The 27,360-nt window shown below is 34.0% G+C and overlaps 1 protein-coding gene across 1 annotated transcript in view; it reads right to left on the bottom strand.

The window, feature by feature from the left end:
* The window catches only part of LOC108913374 (sushi, von Willebrand factor type A, EGF and pentraxin domain-containing protein 1-like), a 67,165-nt gene extending 42,330 nt beyond the window's left edge, over positions 1-24,835 (bottom strand). Inside the window, exons 1-2 of the mRNA XM_018718926.1 lie at positions 24,469-24,835; positions 8,603-8,863 (exon numbers count right to left, since the gene is read on the bottom strand). Coding sequence (XP_018574442.1) covers positions 8,603-8,863; positions 24,469-24,835 — 628 coding nt within the window. The remainder of the gene's footprint in view (positions 1-8,602; positions 8,864-24,468) is intronic.
* Positions 24,836-27,360: the final 2,525 nt, after the last annotated feature.

Raw genomic sequence — 27,360 nt, 5'->3', positions numbered from 1 at the left:
AACCGACCCAGAAGTTTTAGGTGCAAACGCAGCTACAAATGTATTTAACATTACCTCAAAAGGGCTACTTCTGTGTAGCTAATTGCAACTACAGTACAAATAAAATATGTAGAAATAATTAATGTTACATGTCATCTCAACTATGAATCAGATTTTCTTAAGATAATGTGTATCCAAAGTACCAAAGTACAATCTGTGGGTAAATAAAATGTATATACTGCATATACTGTTATGGTAAGTTTGTATAAAAATTTAACCAATGAAAGTCGTCAGTGCCGCGAAAAACAACTACTCCGAGGGCTATTTGCCCCTACCGGCATTGAATTACATTCGCGACACCCAGTACAACAGCTAGGATCGTTCATCAGCTGGTCCCACCAGGCACAGACCGGTTTCGGACTTATTAGGACTGGGTGTAGCGAATGTAATTCAACGCCGGTAGGGGCAAATAGCCCTCGGAGTAGTTGTTTTTCGCGGCACTGACGACTTACATTGTGTTTCGCCCTGTATAGGCGACATTCGTGCAATAAAGTACCTGGCAAATTTTAGCAGGTCGCATCCACCGTAGAAGTGGAAGTCAGCGCGATAGATGGAGCCTTTGTGCTTCGCGTACTATTAACTAATGAATCTTGCAACAAAAAATATTAGCATCTTATGTTTACTGTTGACAAAATAGAAGTGATGTCACTTAGACGTCATGACACCAGCGTTTTTGGGCGGATTTTAAACTTAAAATTAAAATATCAATATTTTTCTATAAACCTTTTATTTTCTGCAGAAATAATATATTTTTTGGAAATAGTAAATACTACCAAACATCATAGAACAGTTTTTAAAAATCTGTCATCATGTCTATTGACCAGTCCATTTCTTTATAATTTAGAAAAATATTTATTGCCGAGAAACATTGACTATGTCGATCGATCAATAACGGATTACCATTGATCAGTAATTTTTCCTAATACCGATTAAATGAATTTAATACCAGATATTGACTTTATAATTTGATGTAAAATATCCAGGCTAATATGAGACATATATTCCTTTTGGAAAATATTTCGCAGTTCTATAAATATATCGTATTGAAGTTTTTTGGTAAACATTTTTTTCATCGACCCGATGTTACACATATTGCGCAAAACTAGCCAATATATTGCACATGTTTTGATGAAATAGATAATCTGTGAAATCCGTAAACGTAATGTTTCACGACCGATCGGGTAAGTTTTTTGATACGCATATTTGATGGTTTTCCCTCGACATTATACGAGTACATTTTAGCTTTAAGTCCAGCAAATTCGGTAACTATTCTCCTGCAGCTTTCGTCTTTCATGAGCTTACTTTCTTTATTAACACGAGGCATACCGTACTCATTATCTTCGGGATAGTCTGACGTATCAAACTGCTGGATGTCTCTGTTCATCGTAAATGTCAATGTCCGTAAATTCATGGGTTAAACTGTCCGTGTCCGTATAGTAATAATTTAGCCTGATTGCCGAAATTTTGTTTAATATAATCGTAAAATATGTATAATTTTGGAAAGATCTAAATATTAAATCCAACATAAATCGGCTAAATCGGTTGAACTTAATTTTAAGTCTGTTCACCTCTACTATAACTATGTCTCCCTCGAGAAAAAAAAAAAAAATTATAATAATAAAATGTCTTTATTGAAATAAGTATTGTGATATGTAAAAACAATACAATAGGCAAGGGCGAAGTTTAGCTCAGAACTACTCGCTTAACCCTATATCAAATTAAATTTAAGGAAAAAAAACAGTAATATCAGTAGGAAATAAAATATAAAATAGGCATATAATAATTAATAATAATAATAATAATAATAATAATAATAATAATAATAATAATAATAATAATAATAATAATAATAATAATAATATCTCTACTCCTCATTCTAACTACGAGAATTAGCCCAGAATTCGGAGACTTGTGCGGGAGAGGAGGCGGCATATTATTATTAAGCAAGCCGCATTTGTGCCCAGGAACGACTTATGTTGGTAGGCCCTAACCACCATTCAGTGCAGGAATGAGGGAAACCTGGAAAACCTCATTAATTAGGGGGGCGGTCAAATTCCAACCGGTGTCAATCGCTCGCATTGATCCAAGTCAACATTCTTCCACCCTACCATACCTGCACAGAGGGTGCCAATCCTCCGTACAAGCATAGCTAATCTACGGTCTACCGGCCGCGGGATTCGAAACCCGGGCAGTTAGCACACATCGATTTAAGTACTGACGCCTTAAACCGTGCAGCTATTCGACAGCTTAATATGTACATATAAAAAAGAAAAACAAAAAAAAAACAGGATAAAAGTAGACATAAAACATAGAAATAGTGGAAAACAACTAATGGTAATTTTCAAGTGGATACAGAAGATATATACAAGCATAGCTAATCTACGGTCTACCGGCCGCGGGATTCGAAACCCGGGCAGTTACATCGATTTAAGTACTGACGCCTTAAACCGTGCGGCTATTCGATCGCTTAATATGTACATATAAAAAAGAAAAACAAAAAAAAACAGGATAAAAGTAGACATAAAACATAGAAATAGTGGAAAACAACTAATGGTAATTTTCAAGTGGATACAGAAGATATATAGAATTGGACTTTTTTTTACGAAAACTAGTAACTGAATTAAACTGAAATCTGCTATTAATCGAGTTATAAATAGTACAGGTATTGTAAGAAAATGCGCGAGTAAACATGGTCGAACGGTACTTTGGGATGGAAAAATTATGTAGACTTCTAATATTTATATTATGAACTTCATTTCTACATATTAGTTTTTCTCTTAAGTGGTGAAGATGAATTTATTATACGGTTAATGAACACACTAAAGTTAAGTGTTGTTGATATTTAACCAGCCTAATTGCTTAATTTTTTCAGAAATTCTATCGTATTTTCTTAATCGAAACAAATCTGCAGCAACTATTTTAAATTCTTTGAAGGCGATATTGAGTGATTTTGTCAAGACCAGGTTAATATACAATATTACGGTAATTTAAAATGGATAACATCAATGATTCTACTAATTTTTTTCTTAATTTAAAATTTATTATATTTATATTAGTATAAAGAAACCTTAAAGCAATAAAGTATTTATTAACCAACACAGACACATGTTCATGAAAACGAAGCTTGGAGTCAATGAGTAGACCAAAATTTTTTATAACCTTTACCAAATTTAGAGGTTCGTTATTTATATGAAAATTTAATTCTGTTTGTATTTGTATTTTCATATTTTCTGGAGGAAAGCAAATTTATTAGGGTTAAGTTTCAGATTATTATTTTCCGAGTACTGAAAAATAGATTTTAAGCCACAATTGATTCTGTCACTAGCTACTGAATCACTGTTTTAAAAGAAAAAGACAATTGTATGTCATCAGCATAAGCAATTATATTAGAATATTTAACAGATATTTAAAGAGGACCTAAAACAGAGCCTTGCGGTACTCCAGAAGTGACAGAACCAATCTGGGAAAATTTATCATTGATTGTAACTATTTGATGTCGATTGTAAAGATATGATTTAAAGAAATTTAAGAATGTAATATCAATCTCATGATAACGTAACTTCTCACAGAGGAAGGTATGATCAACAGTGTCAAAAGCCTTGGAAAAATCTAACAGAACAAGAACAGTTGAATTTCGTACATCTAAGTTCCCCAGTATATTGTCTGAATCTTAGCTAACACTGCGGCAGTACTAAAACATTTTCTAAAACCAGATTGTTGTGTAGTTACAATATTATTCATAGTTACATAAGAAAGAAGTTGATTGTAAATAATTTTTTCAAATATTTTAGATAACGCCGAAATAAGGCTTATATGATGAAGATCGCTATAGGATACAGGATTTTTTTATTTTGGGAAGGGGTTTAACGACTGAGGTTTTCCAAAAATCAGGAAAATAACCTCTTTCCAGGCAACAATTCAGAACATGACACAAAATGGTTATCCAACAAAGGGAAGCATAATTGAAGTATTTTGGCATTAATATTATCAATACCATAAGCATAGGACTTTAAACTAAATAATATAATATGAAAATCATTTTGGATAAAAATGAAAATCAAATTTTCTATTTTTATCCCAGTCACAAGTGTTTGTGCAATTATTTGTAGGAGTGAAATCAGATAAAAAATATTGATTAATTTCATCAAGATTCCAAAGATTAGGAAGAACATCTAAATTTTTACTTTATAATATTAAAAAAATTGAGTGTCACAATTATTGCTTTCTGTCTGGATTATTTAATTGAACATTAAGAAATGCTTTTTTCTCTCGTCTTGTCGTATATTGCCAAACTGTGAAAATTTAATTTTGCGATCAAATATTTTGCCCCATGTTGACCTTCTCATTGTGACCAGCTTAAAGTCCTTATGTTTACGCACATTTTCCATGGTTTTACCAAAAACGGCATTATTCATTAATTTAAACAAATTTTTCTCAAACTGATTACTCGTCTGTTTCCGTAAATCCACATTGAAATTTATATATTTTTATAGCTCAGCAGATTGGTTAAAATTCAGAATTTTGTGTTCTTTAATATTCTTTAATCCCCGCTCCATACACCGTTTCAGTTGTCTGTAATGGATGACGTAACCGGTTTTCGAAAAAAGTGTCGATAATTTTGATTGCTTGCCTCCTGGGGGAGCCATTTGTTCCGGGCGCAGGGGCAAGTCTTTAGGTTGTAGAATTGCTCGACGGGTACCCACTCGAATCCCCCGGTTGGAAGGGAAAGAGACATCGCCACGCCATATAAGTTATTTACATCAGTACATGATGTATTTGTCGGGTTCGTTCGGGTTGTATGTCTTGCCCATGTACTTGTTAACATTTGAGTGGACACTTAGGCTACGCCACCTTAGATCCCCTTCAGATAACTAAAACTTTGTCAATGTCAGTGTGTAATTCTAATATATATTTAGTCATTTTTAGCCTGCGAGGTGTGGTGTAGTAATGTAAAGGGTCCTGACCGTAAGTTTTTAAACAATTTTCACGAAAATTACCGAAAATATCAGACAAAAGTGGAACGTCAATTTTCAGATACAAGTCCCCAAATTTTGAATATTGAATGCACTTCAGACATTAGTCGCGTGCTCGTAAGCGCTGTCTAAAATAGCTTCGTCAGTTAGTTTACTGTAGATGTCGTCTTTAGTCGGTAATGTTACGTCATTTAATTTTTCCCACGAATTTAAATAATCATAAGGAAAAACGCTTTTCCTGGTTAAAAGACGGAAAGTTTCCTCCGAAACACAATGGAAGTTAGTGATTTTTTTTTTGGCTGTCGTCGAGGTAAGAGGACAATTTTTCGATTTTATCAGCCATAAAACGGAAAGAATCTATAAATCTCAATTTAATTCTGGTGTCCTTTACGTCTTTTGTAAAGGAAATGTATTTTTCCTCATTTATTGGTAAAAGTATTGCTCTGAAATGACTAGGTGACTGCCGTAAGAAGACAAGTAATGGAGAACAACCAGTATCACGTGACTGTATAATTTAAGTCGCAAGAATTATGACAAGGTCCCCGGTAGACTGAATTTTGATGTGAATGATCCATAATTTTGATATCGAAAGTGGTAAACGGTTTTTCACAAATGTGACAAAATTTCGCGTTATCATGTTTGAATTTTTGCGCGGAACTCAAAGGCTCCATCAGCTTCGGGTGAGATAGGATGTCATTTACCTCGCCGGCAATTTGTTCCCGGACGAACCACTCCTGGCAATCACTACCTCGATACAATTTAAAACGCGACAGGCTATCATAATAAGAACATTTCATATAATAGACGACACTAAACGCGGTATGTTTTTGTACGTGTTGAGTATTTAAATTTAGATCATTATTATCATCACACTGTTCCAAAATACATTCAAAATCAGCATAAATGGCGAACGGTACCCTCTCTTTAAAGCGACAATTTTTAAATTGTAATAATTTTTCTTGCTCACCCGGTAGCTCAACTTTGTTTTAGTATTTGTTTATATAACGGTAATATAAAGAACGTTTTGGTCACGTACTTTCCAAGAATGCATCCATATCAGTTTCCGGGAAAAAAGGATAACTCATATTTGCCTTTGAAGTTTGTTTACATAACTGTTCAAAAGCCCCGAAAAAAATCAAAGAAAAAAGTAATAAATCATATACTTGTTACTGTAATAACAACAATACCTGGGCCGGAAATGGTGATGACGTCATCATTGTTTCCAAGAATGTGAGTCATGCCAACCGTTGCAATAAAAAATAGCTGCTATTTTTTGAAATAGTTCAAATGTAAAATGCATTTAAAACATACCTTTCGGTGGACACCCTGTATATGCCAACTCATATTTATACGTAAACATTCGATTGTGAATGTATTATTATTATTGTTATTATTAATAACGAGGTGAGCAAATTTTTGTTTACTATGTATACAGGGTGTCCCGGTCCTTGATAGAAAAAAGTCCAGTACAAATAGATGAGGTCAAAATAATATCAGTTCCTCATATACATTTTTTTCATACGGGTCTTCGTTAACAAGTTACGGGGCCTCAAAAGTGAAAATTAAAAAGTTATTTTTTTACAGTCTCTAAACTATTAACTTCAGCATAATGCAAATTTGGTGATCGATAACACATGCGTATAGCTTGTTTTTTATGTTGTAAGTGAAACTTCATTATGCCCAGAATGCCAGGGACGGTTTGTGCCCAATGGTTAATAACCCTGAATGTTTGCATACATGATGATCGTAATTTGCCTGCATCAAATAAGTTCCCTGAAGAATTTGCCAACAACCCACTTGGTTCAACTCGGTAAAATTAACAGTTTAGGAAATATTTGTGATTTTATGTCACAGTGCACATCGAGCGATACCTCCACCATTTTTTGTTTTTAATTTTTAATTGCACATAATTACTATGTTAGAACCGGAATTTGAAAAAATAAACTATTGATACGTGTTTCTATAGATCAAAGGAAGTCTCTATATAAATATGACTCCCACCCAAAGTTATACCCTGTATATGAGGTTGAACCGCGTCTGAGATTGTTTAAGTCTTGACGTATCGGATCCCGTTTTGGGGCCATATCAAGAGTTTTAAAGTTAGTTAAATTTTGAAGGAAAAGGATGGAAAAGGATGATCGAACGATATCGACGCTTCAGTCTCCCTACTTCTCAGGGATCTTTAAGGGGCCTGGATGCCTCGATCTACCTACTCTGTAGAGAGGGTGAAACGTAAAATGATGGAAAGCAACGACCGAATGATACTTTACGAAATATTTTTGGAAAACATGTTTTGTCGCGGACGCGAATTTTCGAGGCTGTGACGTCACCTTCAGTGCACGTCCGCCTAATTTTAGTTGGGTAGCGGAGCTTCGTGACGACACCGTTCAGTGCACGTCCGCCTATTTTGAGTTGGGCGACGGCACTTTCCCGGCCGACGGAGCGCTTCCCACTCATTCCAGAAAACCGTTATAATTCTGCTGCGCTGTGATTGGTTCCCGAGCAGAATTGATCGGTACGACGTCAATAAAGCATATAAATACTTCCCGAAAAAGGGTGAAGTAAGCTTTTTTCTACGAGACTTGACCGAGTGAGGTTCTCGCATGTTAATCGCTGCATGCGCACCATAACTTTCTGCACATAGCTTATTTTTCCAAATTGCTCGCACCCAGGTCGCGACCTTTTGATTTTAAATTCTTTCGCTTACCGCGTATACAGGGTACTGCAAGAGTCAGTTGTCTGAACACCGGCCAGCAATTGACTCAATCCAGGGATTCGCAAATGAAAAGTCTATCAACGAGATTCGCAATTTTTATTCACAGTCTGCAATTTTTATTGAGGACTTTAAACTCAAACCACCGTGGCAATCGCGTGCCTCAACGTGGGACAAATTACCGGTGGAGTTACTCGACCGTTGCCGAGCGCCTGCAAGGATTTACGGTCGTTTAACCCCACAGAAGCCTGAACAGGAGCAACCCACTAGTAGGCCTTACACTGGGTTTGGTACCGGCGCCTACCCTAAGCCACAGAAGCAACAAGACAGAGCCAGCGTTCTAACGACGGGGCGCGACAGTAAGCCGCCCCCGAGGAAGCGACTGTGCCCAAGCGAGAAAAAGACGACCATCGGTCAACCGTGAATAAATCGCTTCGTGCTCCGCTGGTACGCCGTAAAACGGGCTTACGTGCGGCCAGTTCCCGGGAACTGTTGAGGTGGTGAAGATTCGCGTTCGCGTAGGGACTTTGCTATGCACGCCACCGGCATAGGGAGGTTCCTAAGAAGCAGGGCAGGGAATCTGCGAGAAGACACGCCTCAAATTCAGCGTTCATGGAGGAACATCGAAGAAAGTTTGTCATATTTTTTTGTTATTTTGACTAGAGGTGTCAGCCCAGGAAGCTTCGCTTTCACACCCTGTGATTAAAAGATCGTAGAACCCTTAGAAAACATTTTAAGAAAACATGTTTGTCATTTTTGTTGTTGTTTTGACTAGAGGTGTCAGCTCAGGAACTTTATAGGAGCATCGCTTTTACTCTTCTTACCCAAAAATTCGAAACTAGGTAATTTATTTTGAATTTAATTATTTTTGACTTACCGCGACAAGTTGTATTAGGTTGTGTCCAATAACCATCAATAATGCAGGTTGTAATATTGTCACCATAAAGTTTGTATCCAGGTCTACATTTATATTCGACAAAATGTGTTGTTCCATTTCCCACAGCATATAGAGACTGTATATCAATGTATCCGTTGTTTGGAGCTGTGGGAAGTTGCTTTATCGAACAATCTGTAGAATTTGATTTACTTAAGCTTTGTTCTTTCTTCATACACTGTGGTGGCTGAGAGTCCCATGTACCTAAAAAATTAATAATCATTTAACTGTTTTATGTTAATTAACAACTGATTATTTTATAGGTCTATTAATAATATTACTATCTGATCTACCTAATGATAATATTTTAAATCTTTCTGAGATTTTTTTAACTCATTAAAATTTTGCTGTTTCATAAAATTGTATTTTAAAGAAGCATCGGTGCTCAGACAGCACCATATATTCCGAGAATATTCTCTAAACCTTCTAAAAAGATTATATATAATATTCTGAATAAACCTAGAAAATTCATAGAAGTTCATCTATCTACCGATAAATACAGGGTGATTCAGTCATAATGTCATTAATTTTAACCACGGTTTCGGAAGGCTTAATAAAGACAGAAAAACGGAAAAAAAATTTTTTTACTCGACTTTTAAAAATGAAGGAAATCAACTCATAACTCCCACTAAGAGGACGGCCCTGCCAGATGCCCGGATGCTCGGAAAATTTTGTAACGTAATGTCACGAATCAGTCGTCAGCTGAAGCGAACAGCGTTGCCAAGTTCACATCATAATCTGTGGTTTCGAGTTAAACGTATGCAAGTAAATAAAGGAGCATGCTGCATTTTATTATAAATAATTTTAACAATTGTATTAACTTAGTGCAAAATGTTTTAACTTCCCGAAGTCAACTTTCGTTAAAAGAAAATAAATAAAGCAGTGGTTTGTAGGCACACCGTATTTTATCAAATAAAAAAAGTCGGCACACTAAATACGGTTACAGACGGTTACAAAACCATTAACAATTTAAAGCGTTTATTCAAATCTACCACCCTCCATATCTCCCGCATTTTTTCCGCAAAAGAGTGAACATCACACCATAAAGATGGAGAGGGGATGTGGATTGGAAAGACACCGGCACACGAAACCGTTAGTTTAATTTTATTAACTAAGTGCTCTGGACGGATGAATGCTGTTTTACTCATGCTGGCATTTTAAACAGGTAAAGAACATAATACTTTCTCAAAAACAATAAGTACTGTCGTGGAATCGGGGTCCAACGCCGTTGGGTTTTGTTCAGAAACCCCGCCCCTTTTCTACGTCACGACTCCTATAAATTGAAGCGACGCGCAGCTTCCAGGATCAGTGTTTCGACCGCGAGCGAACCGAACGGACGACGAGAAGTCAAGACGACGACTTCACCAGCGACTTAATTACGTGACCAGGAGAACGACTTTGAACGTGAACGCGACAACCGCGATTTGGAAAAGCGCATCGGTAGTAGACCGTCCGCCACAGGAAAGCAACCGCGACGTGATCGGGCTACCTAACCAGCAGCACCAGAGGTTTTTGTTGTGGACCCCCGCAACAAATTTCTCAAATTAAGAATTCGCTAAAGCTTCGAACTCGGCGACGAACAAAGGAGTAAGCTTAGTGCTAACGTGCTTTTGTAAGTCCCCGGAGAGATAACTACTCTCCTAAACAAAAGTTAAATACCTTTGAACTCGGTGCCGAACAGAAGAGTTAGCTTGGTGCTAACGTGCTTCTGTAGGCCTCAGGAGAGAAAACTACTCTCCTAAAACAAAAGTTACATACTTTTTGAACTCCAGGACGTAGTGGAAGAGATAACCTAGTGTTATCGCACTCCACCGGCCCGACGAGACGGCCAGTCTCGCAAATAAAAGGCCAACCCCAACGGCGGTGCCTTACGTATAGGTTACCTGCCGTTTTATAAAGAATTCGTAGGTATTTTAAAAAGAATTCGCCAACGAGGGATCGTGTGCCGGAAAATTTCGTTTACCACCAAGTCCACAACAATAGTTATCGACCGACGTGGGAGTTAGCGACCGGCTAACCTGCGGAGTATCCATTCGGGGTAATAGCGGCGACAGCGGCGGCTGTAAATTGCATAAAAAAATCTAGAATGGATCCGGATCGAAGACAGTATCTACCTAGGTTACACCAAAGTTTACATTTGCACTAAAGTTTACATTTATTATGTAAACTTTGATTATACGCAACTGCATATTGAATAATAAATTGAAATACTAAAACTGCGTATTATTTATAGTTTTTCCGATTTCAGTTGAAGAACCAACAACTTGAGAGTATGTACCAGGGTCGCTACGCAGTAACTAGGCATTGAAACTGAAATATATGAAAAACTTGTTCCCATATTTATTTAACCATACCCATATACCAGTCTGGTCGAACTAAACGTGCAGGTGGTAGAAATGTATACGCCCAGTTGAAGAATGCACTTGCGGGCAAACAGCATTCACCCACAGTTGCTCTGGTCGGCTGCGTCATAAATTTCAGTTGTCAACAAGTCGTCTGGCAGCAACGCAGAATTTGGTGTGATATTTTGTTTACTAATATTATTACAACATGGCATTTTGAAGACCTTTTGAAACGGAACAAAACGAAATTTACCGTCAATATAATAAAATTGTTTGTGGACATAAATAATTAAAATATGTTGTTGACCAAATAAACATATAATAGAAATTTTTTACACATTATATACAAATTATTGTAATTTTTTACCTTTAGCAGAAAACTTTTTTAGGGACGCCTATGAATCTCATTAAATTTTATTGCTCTATTTTTTTATACGTGTTCAACTGACTTCGGAAAGACATAATAAATTATAAAACGTGAAAACGTTAATAATAAAAATGATAAATTGTAATAACCGTACAGGGTGATTCACTATATTTTGACCCACCCTTTAACTTTTTTGTTTTAAGAGTTATAAAAAATGTGAAATATAAAAGTTGCACGAGTTGTTGTGAATTTTTCGAAAATGATAGTAGAAAAACAATTGAAGCCCAAACACAATGGCCGCGGATGTTAACTTTGTTAAGTTAAATGGAACACTCTGTATATTTTTACATATTTGGATAGAACGTTCCCTGACGAGCATAGTCAAGTAGGGTTTGTTGGGTCCATCGCTAACAATAAGCGAGATATTATTAAAAAACGAAAAGAGGGTTTTTTATTAAGATAATAAGATATCTTGTAATTGTTAAACCTTTTTCAGGCATTTTTGCCTTTTTCCAATTACGTAAGGATTTACAGATTTAGTTGTAATATATTCTGACATATCGGTCCAAAATGCGTATAGGTATTTTAACTAAATCTCAATAATTAGGCCGTGAGGGGCCTAATTACCCATGGACAATGGTATATGGTAGGCCGTGTCAGTGACAGGTAATGTCATGACAACATTGTTATTGTTTGACAGTTTTTATTATTATTTAATTAAAATGAGTTACAAAGAAGTAGAAAATTGAAATATTATAGGAATTAAAATAGAGCAAAGTTCTTTTCCATATTCTATTTTAATTCTAAATAATTTTCTACTTCTGTGTAACATATTTTAATTAAATGATAATGCATACTGTCAATCAATAACAATGTTGTGAAGACATTACTACCTGTCACTGTCACGACCTACCATATAATGTCCATGAGACTTCTCACGGCCTAATTAGTGAGATTTCGTTACATTACCTATACGCATTTTGGACTGTATTATTGATATTGAAAATCTGTAAATACTTACGTGATTGGAAAAACGGCAGAAATGCCTGAAAGAGGTCTAACAATTACAAGATGTATTATTTTCTTAATAAAAAACTTTCTTTTCGTTTTTTAAAAGTATCTTGCTTATTGTTAGAAATGAACTCAACAAACCCTATATGGCTATGCGCGACAGGGAACGTTCTTTCCAAATATGTAAAAATATACAGGGTGTTCCATTTAACTTAACAAAGTTAACATCCGCGGCCATTTTGTTTGGACTTCATTTGTTGTTCTACTATCATCTTAGAAAAATTCATAAAAAATCGTGCAACTTTTATATTTCACATTTTTTTATAACTCTTAAAAAAGAAAGTTAAAGGGGGGTCAAAATATAGTGAATCACCCTGTACATCCCAAAACAATCATCCCTATTCATTACATTCAATTTGATGACACGATTTTCCTTTGATAAAAGAGCGACAACTTTTTTCTCTACTTGCATAGAATACGGTCCTACTACAGTTCGTATTAGTCTAGGAGCCAGATAGGGTTCCGTGTACTAGTTATAAAAATAAACTTTTTACAGCCATTTAAACATTTAACTTGTTGATAACAATTAAACTGACCACTTTCAGGCTTTGCGACTAAGTAAGTCGTATCAAAGATGCCGCTGAAGAAATACGTAACAACCCTGGTTTATTCCATCGCACCCACCGCTCATCTATCCAACGTGTACACTTGTGCATAGACGGTAACGGTAATATATTTGAACATTTGCTGTAAACCCGAAGGCTTAGAGCAAATTAAAAAATTAACATTATGATGTTCATAAAAAATGATTTTTTGGCAAGGCATGCTCAGACCTCCTCGAGGTTCTTGCTAGGCAACAATAACAATTTAATATGTTGATTGCATAATTATAAAAAATAATTTATGGCATTTTAAATTATTAGTTGACGTGAGTAAACCGTTTATTTATTGTCTTTATATGAGCGAAAATATATAAACATGGCAACGTTGCATCTAGGGCACCTTGTTTATATCGTAGCCGTGCGCAAACTGTGAATAACCGGCTGACGTCAGCCGGTCAGTAACAGCCTGAAAAGGGGGTTAAATAATGATTTGAAAATATATTTTTTTTCAGCTTGAATGTGCATTTAATCTAACCCTGTATACAGGGTTAGAACTATTTAAAGGGAGACTACAGGGATATCGGAAACCGTTAGTATACAGGGTAGCTCAAATTACAAAAAAGTTGCACAATTATGAGGCGAGTGTTTTGGTGAAAACAGCTCCAAGATATCTTCGATAGTTTCTGTGATATCTCGAAAAAAGTGAAAATATCGATTTTCTATTTTTTTTATAACTCATTTGTTTTTAAGATAGCTTCACAAAATTTTGTATCTAGGCATTATCCAACATGACGATTTTAATGGTGAGTTCAGAATTTTTCTCTCTTCCATTGCGATAGTCAACTTTTTTCTCTTATGGACGCCATATTGGTTCTCCTCATGGATGGATAAAGAAAAAAAATACACATTCAACGATGTATCGCACTTTACAAAAATATCCTGTCTGCCTGCAGCAATTTGAATTTTTTTTTAATTTTTCTGAAATAGTAGGCTGATGTCCGAATTGTCATTTTCCTTAATGTAAAACATGAAATGTAAAATATTATTACTCTTACGATGTTGTTCTGCATCAAACAATAAATAAAATATGAAGTAAATAAAACAAACCTTTTATTATACAAAGCAAATTAAACTCAAAATAAAAACAAATTTAAAAAACTCAGTGTAAAATATGTTCAAAATGATATCCTTCATTATTAATACAAAGCTTCACTCTTTCAGAAATGCACTGGGTAGCCGCTCGAATTTGTTGGGGAGTTATGGACGTAATTCCTTGAGTAATTCTCTTGCGAAGCTCATCTACAGTGTTTATGGTGGTTCGATAAACATAATCCTTTAGGACACCCCAAAAGAAATAATTCATAGGATTTATGCCCGGAGTTCTGGCTGGCAATTAATGGGTCCGTCTTTTCCAATCCACTGTTCACCGAATTTGTTATTTAAAAATTGTTTCACTTGCAAGGTACTATGTGCTGGAGCACCATCATGCTGATACCAACATTCCACATAATGCATAACTGGCAATGTTTGGAGAAATTCCTCTACATAATCTCGTAGAAGGTCCAAGTACTTATAGTCCAATTAAACAAGCCTTTAAATCGAAATTTCGTCAACTTGGCTGAATATTTGATATGAGTTAGATTAAGGTATATTATAACAATAAGTGAGAGTAATTTTTTGTTCAACCCCCGGCCAAGGGTGAAAAAAGATAAAACAAAGGGGTTTTTCAAGATAACTCAAAAAGGGTAAGAGCTAGAAAAAAAGGTTTTTTATAAAAGTTATAAAGCATACAATTCTACATAAAAATGGCCTCTTGATTTTTTCTCGTACTATTAAAATTAACAGAGTTAGGGAGGCTAGAAGTTAAGGGAAGATTTCAGAAATTTAAAAAAAATCATAACAAACAGAAAAATGATTGAATTTTGAAATTTTTTTTTCAATCTGCTCTAAAAAAATGTAACTTTTCTTTCCAGAGAAATAGACATATTTTTTAATTTTTAATAAGAAAGTTATAACAAAATCAAATTTTTAATCGTTAATTTGAATGATTTAACAAAACTAAAACAATGTTTTTTCTATACTATTCGATTGATTATTGAAAATAATGAAAAGTTGCCTTCGATTTTTTTTTTACGTTGGTTTCTTAGACAGCTACAAATTTATTTACCTTTTTATCTTCTGAATTTTATTTAGCTCCTACGACACTGCAAAGACAAAGACAAAAAAATCACGTTCGCTTTGTCGCACCATGGTACCGAAGTCGTGGACATAATATGCCTATGACAAAGATAGATTATTTCGTTCGCTATTGTCAATGCGCGTGCGTTAGTAAACGTGTGTTTCTTTGAATTATTCTAAGCTCAATATCCATTGTTAATTTCAAAAAGGTAAATATTAATGAGGACTAATATTTTTGTTGATTAAATTTTGTAAAAGCTCGATATTTTTACGCATTCTTGTCTATGTAAAACGTGGAAATTTATTTATTAATACTTGTAGACTTGTAGTTTGAATTGTATTAATAATAACATAGTGATAACAATAACATAAATATATATCATATAATTTTTTGTCCAAAACATTAAGAAAACAAGAAATTTTCTTACAAGGAAACTATCCCAACCCGAACACTCCGATTTTCAAGATTTTTATATATGTTGTAGAACATAAAAGATTAAGAGACACGTATTTTTTTATCGGTGTTAAACCATTTTTATGGGGTGAAATACACCCTCAAAGTTCGCCCCCAAAACAGTTTTTTCTAAATATCTGGGGTTCTAATTAATATTTTGAAATGAAACAAAATGGAAATTACTTATTATAAAAAACAAATATTTCGGAAGTGATTCCGTGTTTGGGGGTTGTTGCTATCCTTATTTTTTATTTCAGAAAAACTATATTTTTTTTTATAAAAAATTCATATTTACTCAAAGAGAGTTAAAAATATGATTTATGTAAACAAATTGACAAAATTAAATTGACCTGTTTCGGGTTTTTCGTTAAAATTTCTTGTTTAAGGGGTGAACAACCCCTTAATGAGAAAAATGCCTGTACGATTAGAATTAACATTGTAAAAAAAAAAAAAATGCTTTTTCTCTAACCATACGAATAATTTTTTCTTTTAAGCCTAAAACGGATTTAAACGGATGCAAACCACCCCTCGTGTTCGCCCCCAAAAATAATATTTCCGTGATAACTCGGGTTCTAATCAATATTTTGGAATGGAACAAAATGGAAATTACTTCTTATAAAAAAAACGTTGTTTCACAAAAGTGATTCCGTGTTTGGGGATTGCAACCCTTATTTTTTATTTCGTAAAAAATGTTTTTTTTTGCAAACTTTTTAATAAAAAATTTATATTTGCTCAAAAAAATTAAAAAAATATCATTTATGTTAACAAATTGACAAAATTAAGTTGACCTGTTTTTTATCGGCGGAAAAACATATTTACGGGATGAAATACAGCCTTAAAGTATGCCCCCAAAACAGTTTTTTCTAAATATCTGAGGTTCTAATTAATATTTTGAAATGAAACAAAATGGAAATTACTTATTATAAAAAACAAATATTTCGGAAGTGATTCCGTGTTTGGGGGTTGTTGCTATCCTTATTTTTTATTTCAGAAAAACTATATTTTTTTATAAAAAAATCATATTTACTCTAAGAGATTTAAATATGATTTATGTAAACAAATTGACAATTAAATTGACCTGTTTCGGTGTTTTCGTTAAAATTTCTGTTTAGGGATTGAACAACCCCTTAATGAGAAAAATGCCTGTACGATTAGAATTAACATTGTAAAATAAAAAAAAATCTCTTTCTCTAACCATACGAATAATTTTTTCTTTCAGCCTAAAACGAATTTAAACGGATGCAAACTATACCCCTGACGTTCACTCTCCAAAAAAAGTTGATTTCTAAATATTTCGGGTTCTAATCAATATTTTGGAATGAAACAAAATGGAAATTACTTCTTATAGAAAAAAAAACATTAGTTTCACAAGTGATTCCGTGTTTGGGGGTTGCAACCCTTATTTTTGATTTCGGAAAAAATGTTTTTTTTGCAAACTTTTTAATAAAAAATTTATACTTATTTGCTCAAAAAAATTAAAAATATCATTTATGTAAACAAATTGACAAAACTAAGTTGACCTGTTTTTTATCGGCGGAAAAACATATTTACGGGGTGAAATACAGCTTCAAAGTATGCCCCCAAGACAGTTTTTTCTAAATATCTGTGTTTCTAATCAATATTTTGAAATGAAAATAGTATAATACATAAAAAAAGAATACTACTAAAAAGTGTACTATCCGATATTCTCTAAAATTAGGAATGTGAGTACCTACATTATACATGAGAAAAATGGGAAATATATTATCATAGTTAAATAAATTAATAATAATTGATTCAAGTAAAAAATGAAACCAACTATTAATCGATAAAATTAGCTTTGTTCATTTTAAAAGAAGTTTGCAACCTTTGACGTTTTATTCTGTACTTTTAGATACAAAACTTACTGTTTATACTGATTATTAAAATTTAAGAAAAATATTTATTNAAAAAATATAGTTTTTCTGAAATAAAAAATAAGGATAGCAACAACCCCCAAACACGGAATCACTTCCGAAATATTTGTTTTTTATAATAAGTAATTTCCATTTTGTTTCATTTCAAAATATTAATTAGAACCCCAGATATTTAGAAAGAACTGTTTTGTGGGCATACTTTAAGGCTGTATTTCATCCCGTAAATATGTTTTTCCGCCGATAAAAAACATGTCAACTTAATTTTGTCAATTTGTTAACATAAATGATATTTTTTAATTTTTTTGAGCAAACATAAATTTTTTATTAAAAAGTTTGCAAAAAAAAACATTTTTTACGAAATAAAAAATAAGGGTTGCAACCCCCAAACACGGAATCACTTGTGAAACAACGTTTTTTTTATAAGAAGTAATTTCCATTTTGTTCCATTCCAAAATATTGATTAGAACCCGAGTTATCACGGAAATATTATTTTTGGGGGCGAACACGAGGGGTGGTTTGCATCCGTTTAAATCCGTTTTAGGCTTAAAAGAAAAAAATATTTGTATGGTTAGAGAAAAAGCATTTTTTTTATTTTACAATGTTAATTCTAATTGTATAGGCATTTTTCTCATTAAGGGGTTGTTCATCCCCTAAACAGAAATTTTAACGAAAACGCCGAAACAAGTCAATTTAATTGTCAATTTGTTTACATAAATCATATTTAACTCTCTTTGAGTAAATATGATTTTTTTATAAAAAAAATATAGTTTTTCTGAAATAAAAAATAAGGATAGCAATAACTCCCAAACACGGAATCACTTCCGAAATATTTGTTTTTTATAATAAGTAATTTCCATTTTGTTTCATTTCAAAATATTAATTAGAACCCCAGATATTTAGAAAAAACTGTTTTGGGGTCGAACTTTGAGGGTGTATTTCACCCCATAAAAATGGTATTCCGCCGATAAAAAAATACGTGTTTGTTAATCTTTTATGTTCTACAACATATATAAAAATCTTGAAAATCGGAGTGTTCGGGTTGGGATAGTTTCCTTGTAAGAAAATTTCTTGTTTTCTTAATGTTTTGGACAAAAAATTATATGATATATATTTATGTTATTGTTATCACTATGTTATTATTAATACAATTCAAACTACAAGTCTACAAGTATTAATAAATAAATTTCCACGTTTTACATACATAGACAAGAATGCGCAAAAATATCGAGCTTTTACAAAATTTAGTCAACAAAAATATTAGTCCTCATTAATATTTACCTTTTTGAAATTAACAATGGATATTGAGCTTAGAACTTAGAATAATTCAAAGAAACACACGTTTACTAACGCACGCGCATTGACAATAGCGAACGAAATAATCTATCTTTGTCATAGGCATATTATGTCCACGACTTCGGTACCATGGTGCGACAAAGCGAACGTGATTTTTTTGTCTTTGTCTTTGCAGTGTCGTAGGAGCTAAATAAAATTCAGAAGATAAAAAGGTAAATAAATTTGTAGCTGTCTAAGAAACCAACGTAATAAAAAAATTCGAAGGCAACTTTTCATTATTTTAAATAATCAATCGAAAAGTATAGAAAAAACATTGTTTTAGTTTTGTTAAATCATTAAAATTAACGATTAAAAATTTGATTTTGTTATAACTTTCTTATTAAAAATTAAAAAATATGTCTACTTCTCTGGAAAGAAAAGTTACATTTTTTTAGAGCAGATTGAAAAAAAATACAAAATTCATTCATTTTTCTGTATGTTATGATTTTTTAAAATTTCTGAAATCTTCCCTTAAATTCTAGCCTCCCTAACTCTGTTAATTTTAATAGTACGAGAAAAAATCAAGCGGCCATTTTTATGTAGAATTGTATGCTTTATAACTTTCATTAAAAACTTTTTTTTCTAGCTCTTACCCTTTTTGAGTTATCTTGAAAACCCCCTTTTTTATCTTTTTTCACCCTTGGCCGGGGGTTGAACAAAAAATTACTCTCACTTATTGTTACAATATACCTTAAACTAACTCATATCAAAAATTCAGCCAAGTTGACGAAATTTCGATTTAAAGGCTTGTTTAATTGTACTATTAGGCCCATTTAATGTACCATCTATGAAATAGGGCCTAGTTATCCGGTCATTCAGTAAACCACACGAAACATTAACACTAAATCTAATTTGATAGTAGATAGGCTATGTTCATACGGTGACAAAATCCCATGTATTTTCTTATGAAGGTTCAGATTGCAAATTTTTGACGAATTTTACCCCCTCTCCTCCACTTTTAGGCCTCGCCCATAGACCAATCAGACCGTAGCATGCAAATTGGCCACGTTTCTCGACCAATCACATCGCGGCAAATTGGCGGTAAATTTAAAATCCAGTAACGGTAGGTTGTTTGATCAATCAGAGTGCGACAATAAAATTGGCGGTAAATTCAAATTTCTAGATTTAAACGTTTGCGCAATAGAGATCGGAGTGAGGGAGAGAGGTAGGCTGCAATTGACGGTAAATTTAAAGTTGGTTTCGAATTTTATTTAAATTAAAAATTCTTGCTCTGTCTGAGATTCGAACCCCGAACTTTTGGATTCCAAAGCGAGCCCGTTACCTCTAGACCACCATAGTAGCATTTAACAACAGGAATAATGTGGTTGATATATTGATGCTAAATAATATTTCAGCTATTAGTATAAAATTTACGGTTGGGTAGCGCTTAAAATCTGAGGATAAAAAATTTAATTACTAGAAGAATTCCATGCTATTCAGGAAATGAGTTAATATGAACAAAAATAAAATGTGTAATACATGCGCAGAACATACTTGTAATTAGTGCCTTGTTGGTGGTAAATTCAAATTTCTAGATTTAAACGCTTGCGCAATAGAGATCGGAGTGAGGAGAGAGGTGGGCTGCAATTGGTGGTAAATTGAAAGTTGGTTTCGAATTTTATTTAAATTGCTCTGTCTGAGATTCGAACCCCGAACCTTTGGATTCCAAAGCAAGCCCGTTACCTCTAGACCACCATAGTATAATTTAACAACAGGAATACTGTGGTTGATATATTGATACTAAAAATATTTCAGCTATTAGTGTGAAATTTCATAATCTTAAGATGAGAAATTCAAACACAGCTCCGTTCAGGTCTCTTAAACAAAAAAGCATGTGCATTAGCACCTTATATTTCGCTAACGGTTTGAAATAAATAGCTGTGTCACTAAAATTAGGTTAAGATATTTACGAAACATCAATTTTTTTACAAAAGTTAAACACGAAAACGAAGCATTGTTTTAAAATCACTGTCTGTTAAATTTATTGTACATTACATTAATTAACACCCTGTATAACATTATCTATTTAATTACTAGAAGAATTCTATGCTATTTAGGAAATCAGTTTAATAGAAACCGTTGTTATTATTATCTTGATACTGTCGTGTCATCTGTATATATATCTTAAGTTCGTATTAAAGCCCATGTGACCGACACTAACTACTTATTCTTTTAAATATCAAATTGTATTGAAAAAGGAAAAGTTCAGCCTAGGTCTGGGAGAGAACGTATTAAGAACAAACCAACAGATATAAAAAGCTTTTAAAATCTAAGAGTTGTCATGTCGCTTCTTTAAGAACATCCTGTAGACTACTGCTGCTGCTTCTGAAGTGGCCTGAAGAATGTAGGTACCTAGAGGAGAGGAATGGAATGAGAAAGAAAATCTCAGTATGTGTACACCGTTTATTAAGACTGCTTCTTAAAGCTGTTAAAAATTCAGATTCAATAGGTACTAGTTTAATATTAGAACGAGAGAGAGAGAGAAAACAAATGGTATTGTTACCTTTATACATGTGTCATCACAAAGCACGACAACAGCCGGGGTTCATTCGCCAGAAATTGAGTGGGTATATGAAACAAATATCAAAAATTCAAACTCCGTTCAGGTCTCTTGAACGAAAAAACATGTGCATTAGCACAAGATATCTTATATTTCGCTAACGGTTTGAAATAAATATCTGTGTCACTGACGTAAAAGCATCATCCACGTATACAAAATCCGAGCAACAGACATGCGCATATTTGTACATCTACCGGATGTTTTTTTTAAGTAACACAACTCTTGTAACTTATATACAAGTTGTATGATTGAGAGAAAATGGGGGAATTGAATTGTTACTGAATGGTAAATTCAATCCCTTCATATTAGGTTTGGGAGTAAATACCATTACATATAATTTTTTGTATAAAAATACACTATAAATATGGAGAAGAAATGCCGTTGGATGGAATATCAGTTATAATATAAAAAGTGGCTATTATATTTGTTGCATAAATTGTTAGGTAAAGGGTGAGATGTAGAATATTTTTTCATTACTGATTTTTTCTCTTAAACATGATATAAGTAAAACCTCAAGATCGCTATGCTTTAGACTAAAATTGGAGCAAAAATAATAATAATTCCAGATATTTAGTTTTTATTTCAACTTCAGATCTACATCTATGTCATATGAGTAAAATGACAAAATAGAACAAGTTAAATCACTAATTTAATTAATGATGCAGTTATGAAGGATTTTGATTATTTTTCAAAAAGTTGTAGGAAAAGATAAAGTTATTGTACCGCTTTTTATATATACATTATTTTGAACGAAAATAATTAATTTACATAAGATTTGCCGTTTTACTACAAATTGATGGTTTTGTAAAAGTCGAAATATTTGTTATGTTGTATATGTTACGTTGAGAATATTAATTTTCAAGTAATTTAATGATAATATACTATACATATATTATCGTCAACAATTAAAGTTCCTTAGTAAAAGTGTTTAATACTACTAGATTTATCCTAGATTAAACATTTAAAGAATACATATATTTATACGAGGTGTAACCAAAATGCTTGTCCAAACTTGAATAACAGATTCTATTTCACAAATTCCTGGTGCAAAATGACATTCGAGCTGAACTTGGTAAATATAAAGATCACATTATGTACTGAAATCACATGAGCAACCATTGAGATTGATGTTTAGAATATGGACAAAAATAAAAAATATGTTTAATGCATGCGCAGAACATACTTGTAATTAGTGCCTTAGTTTCTTCAAAATCGCAATGTTAGCATAAATCATGATAAGAGAGGTCAATGAACTCCAAACAGCATTACATCATTCTAATACGGTATTGCATCATTCGATTTAGGTTCGATCAGCACCACATTGAAATTGATGGGGGATTTAAAATATATGTAATATTAAAAAAATTGCTGCATAGTAGATCTCGGGATGATGGGGATTGGCGGTAAATTCAAAAACTGAAATAATAGAAATAATATATATGTGACAAAATATATGTGTAAAACGTGTAATTAATTACTTTAAAATCAGTAAGTCAACACAAATCATACTTATAAGGAAGGTCAATGAACTCCAAACAGTATTACATCATTCTTATTCGGAATTGCATCAATATCAGCATATGAGTGGAATTAGCGGAAAATTTAAAACTAAAGATGAATAATGGAAATAGCATATGTATTGAAATTATAACGCATGCGTATAAGCATTTGATTAGACGGGGCTGGCGGTAAGTTCAAAATTATAAATTAACAGAAAATATAATAATAAAATTAATATGTTATCTCAGTAAGAAGTATAATTAGATACATAATAGTTTAATCCAGATACGGGACTTAAGCATGCAAGAAGAAATTAGGATATTATTTTATATTAAAAGTACATACAGGGAATTTTGTTTAAAACGTGATTATCGAGAGGTGAGAGGAATAGAATTTTGAAGAGGGTAATGATAAATTCTTATCACTGTAATGTATTTCATTTATTTCAAAAGGTAATAACGGCGAATGCTCTAATGATTTTGTGCAATATGTCTGTTCCAGTTAAATACAAATGTATCAAATGTGTTGGTGAAACGGAACTACCGAACACAAAATATATACCATGCGCGACTAAAGAAATAAACTGCAAACAGCATTACATCTTCTCATCAGGTACTGCATCATTCAATTGAGGTCACGTGATCTGCCGTTGATATTGAGGTTCAAATTTAAATATGAACAAAAATAAAATATGTTTAATACATGCCCAGAACATACTTGTAATTTAATAACTTAATTCCATTAAAATTACCACGTTGGCATAAATTGTAATCTGATATCTACAAGAGAGTAAAAGAGGTCAATTAACTCCAAACAGTATTACATCAATCCCATCAGGTATTGCATCATTCGATTGAGGTCACGTGATCGACCGTTGATATAGAAACTCAACGTTAAATATGAACAAAAATAAAATATGTTTAATACATGCGCAGAACATACTTGTAATTAGTATCTTATTTCCATTAAAATCCCCAAGTCAGCAAAAATTGTAACCTAATAGAAATAAGAAATATATATTTATTATTTTATTTTTATAGCTTATTATAATACAGAGTTAAATTGCTACAATGGCATCAAGTTCTTTTTAACAGAAAGTACAAAATTTTATATGCATTCCACAAATCCAACAGACTTCCAAGGTAGAAAAATTACGTTTCGTTCTCGCCTTCTACATATTCGGCAAACCTTTTCAAGCGTTCCCAACATTCGTCCTCAGGAATGGAATTTTACATTACTTCGATTGGCCTGCTACCAGACATTACACTCTTTAAAAGCACTTATTGCTACACATGATTATGATTTACTGAAGAATAATAATCGAACATCTAATGATTAAATTTACAGAACAAAAGTTGTGTTTTAGTCACTCTTTCTCTTGATAACAACTTGAATATTGCCCATCGTAAGTTGTTACAATCAGTGGTATTATACAATGGAGGTGGTAGGATTGTAATTCTTGAAGGTGCTGTGCTACTAAACCGTGTGTTGTTGTTGACACCAATCAATCAGGAGAGCTGCGGCAAAGATGAAGCGTTTATGCTGTTTTCGCTACATTAACTTAATACCATAATACTTTTGAATGATTTTTGCGATGCTCTTCAGTACTAATGCAATTGTAGCAACCGTTATAAAGTAAATAGGCCCAGAAATTGTATTCATATCTGTTTTCATATCATCAGACGCCACGATGAGTGCGTCTACATGTACATCTTCATAATCGGAGCAGTTTAAAATAGGTAATGGTCTCCAGACATCGAAATCTCCAATCGATTTATCTTGAAATGTTATTCTCAACTTGTAGAATTTAGAATCTTCCGGAATTGGTGCCCCGAAGACCCTCAACTTTCCACCATTAACTACTGTATGCCTCATCTGAGTTAACGTATGCGGACACGTATCACTTTCGCTGGCATTTCGGTAGCACACATACATTTCTTCTACGTTGTGTATATCATGTACATATAACACATTTTGTAGTACTGCAGTTAAAATTATGAAATTGAAACGTAAAACGGCCATCGTTGTTAAGCAACAGACCACTGCCTATAAACGAATGAGCTACATAATAATTTGTAAAGCCATATAACTGGTTTTTCTTATACCTGAAAAGTAGAGGGGGAGAGGAAATAAAACAAACAAGGATAAGTAAACATATATTAAGCATATTAAAATATAATAAATGTATTATAACGTAATTGGTACAATTCTTGTAGATGTAGGTCCATCCTTCGTTGCAGAAAATCGATGAGGATTCGTAAATACGTCATCCCACTTGTCTTGAATATTCATCTTTTGAAACTGTTTAGTCACTTCACATTGGCTATCGTAGTGTGTTATTTCGGATTTTAATTGGCGAATTTTTTCAAGGTGTTTATCTAATAACAGCTCGAGAATTTTGGAAGTCGTTTTAATTCTTCTTTTAAATCTAAGTCTGTCCACAGCGAAAGATTCCCAGTATCTACGCCGAGCTGCAGTAGATGCAAAAGTCCACGTTTTCATTAGATACACTTTATTTTTAGATTCGTCGAAAGTAACTGTTTTCTTCTTCATTGCTGCAATAGGTTGTATATCCAAAGGAAAAGATCCTCACAGTTCCTCCTGCTGCATCTGAATGTTTTATTTGATTCATATGATATTATTATATTACATATTATTTTTTAAGCTAAATTCTTTACGATTTCGCTAAGTGGGAAGTGTTCGTGTACGATTATACAATAGGCGCTGGTATTATCAGGAAAACCTTGTGCTGTTTCAAATGTCCAATCTTACGTCCACGATAGATGATTTTATGCTTTCGTCATAATAGACTGATTTTTAATGTGAGGATGAAGCATCAATGCTAGTTAATAGAGCCATTCTGAACAACCACTACGTTTGAAAAGGATGTATAAGATCTATTGGGACCACCAAAAATTTTAATACAACATTCGCAGGAAGATATCTCGATTGCAACTGACTGGTATATGATAGGAGAAGGCAGTATCCAGCATAAACATAAATCGTTCATGGTAGACGATTATAATTCTGTACACAGATCGGCCATCTAAAGACAAATGAAGATGATGAGGTAGAGATGATTGGTAGAAGTTGTACTGTCTTGTAAATTTCTTTCCACATGTGTCGCAGGGAAATGTGATAGATTTAAGCTTGTTAGCGTGGCAGCTAAGTCCACTTCTATATGCAAACTCCTTGGAGCAAATGTCACACGTATATATGTTTACTCTTTGAGTAGCAGCTGTATAATGAATATATAATTTTATTAATAAATATAATTTACCGCACCGGCATTATTTTTGGCATTTCAAACACCGTCCATCACCGCGCAGCACCAAGCCGATAGCCGGCAAATCCACACCGCGACACCGCGTACGGGAGTCGTTCACCAGCCAGCGTCTGGACCAGTCGTGCCGAGCTCCAGCCTGCCGTCTAGCTAGCAATACGTCACCACCACCTGAGTCAGATTTTTACAAGTCCGTCTTAGGAGAACTACGCAGCCGCTACCAAAGCAGCACCAGGGCTTAGGAATTAAGCCGCCCAGGAGCGACAGTTTACCACGAGGCATCGTAGAGTCCAGTCGAGCCGTCAGCCGTTCCAAGTAGGACCTACGTCACCAGTAAGAAATTGGTAAGAATTTCACTAAGTCCAACCTGACAGAATTGCGCAGCCGCCCGTTCCCAGACAAGGAACTTAGGAAAGAAACTGAATTTGGAAATTCAGTTCCTCACCAGCCGCCGTCGCAACCAGTCGAGCTGTTCCAGCCCAAACTACGTCACCAATAGGAATTGGTCAGATTTCGCTAAGTCCAACCTGACAGAACCGCGCAGCCGCCAGAAACCACTTCAGGAACTATCATCATCAGAAGCCGTCCAATCCGAGCAGCACCGAAGTAAGTTAAGTCCCGCGCACATTCAACGCGCAAGTCTCTTGAGGTGACAAGAGACCTGGCGAGGTCATTGCACTGCAGAATTAGTTCTGTTCTACCGCTCTCACAGTGCAGACTTGTCGAGGGAAGGAAGTAAGTTAAAGGTTTAGGGAATATAGGTAAAAGACTTGGCTACTGTTCACTTGTACTAATCATACTTTGTCTTTCCAGATATCCGTCCGTACGACTCCGTGGCTGGGTGCACTGTTGCAATTATCCGGTGTACTTAGCCCCGCTGCGCGTTCGGGTCATAGAGTGTCGCTCCCCCCTCCTATCCGCTCTATGAGTCGAAACGCAGGTCGTTCTTAATTATATTTCTTTTCAGAGATCCGTCTAGCCGACACCGTGGCTGGGTGCACTGTTGCAATTATCCGGTGTACTTGACCCCGCTGCGCGTTCAGGTCATAGGGTTTAGCTTCCCCCTCCTATCCGCTCTATGAGTTGAAACGTAGGTCGGCGCTAGTCTGTTTCAGCCTGCCAGCCGCATACCAGTGCCAAGGAAACCTATTATTCTTTAATAATTGTATTTCTGTTT

This window comes from Anoplophora glabripennis, unplaced genomic scaffold (genome assembly GCF_000390285.2).
Source record: "Anoplophora glabripennis isolate ALB-LARVAE unplaced genomic scaffold, Agla_2.0 scaffold1006, whole genome shotgun sequence".
NCBI lineage: Eukaryota > Metazoa > Arthropoda > Insecta > Coleoptera > Cerambycidae > Anoplophora > Anoplophora glabripennis.
This window is presented reverse-complemented; position numbering and strand designations above follow the sequence as displayed.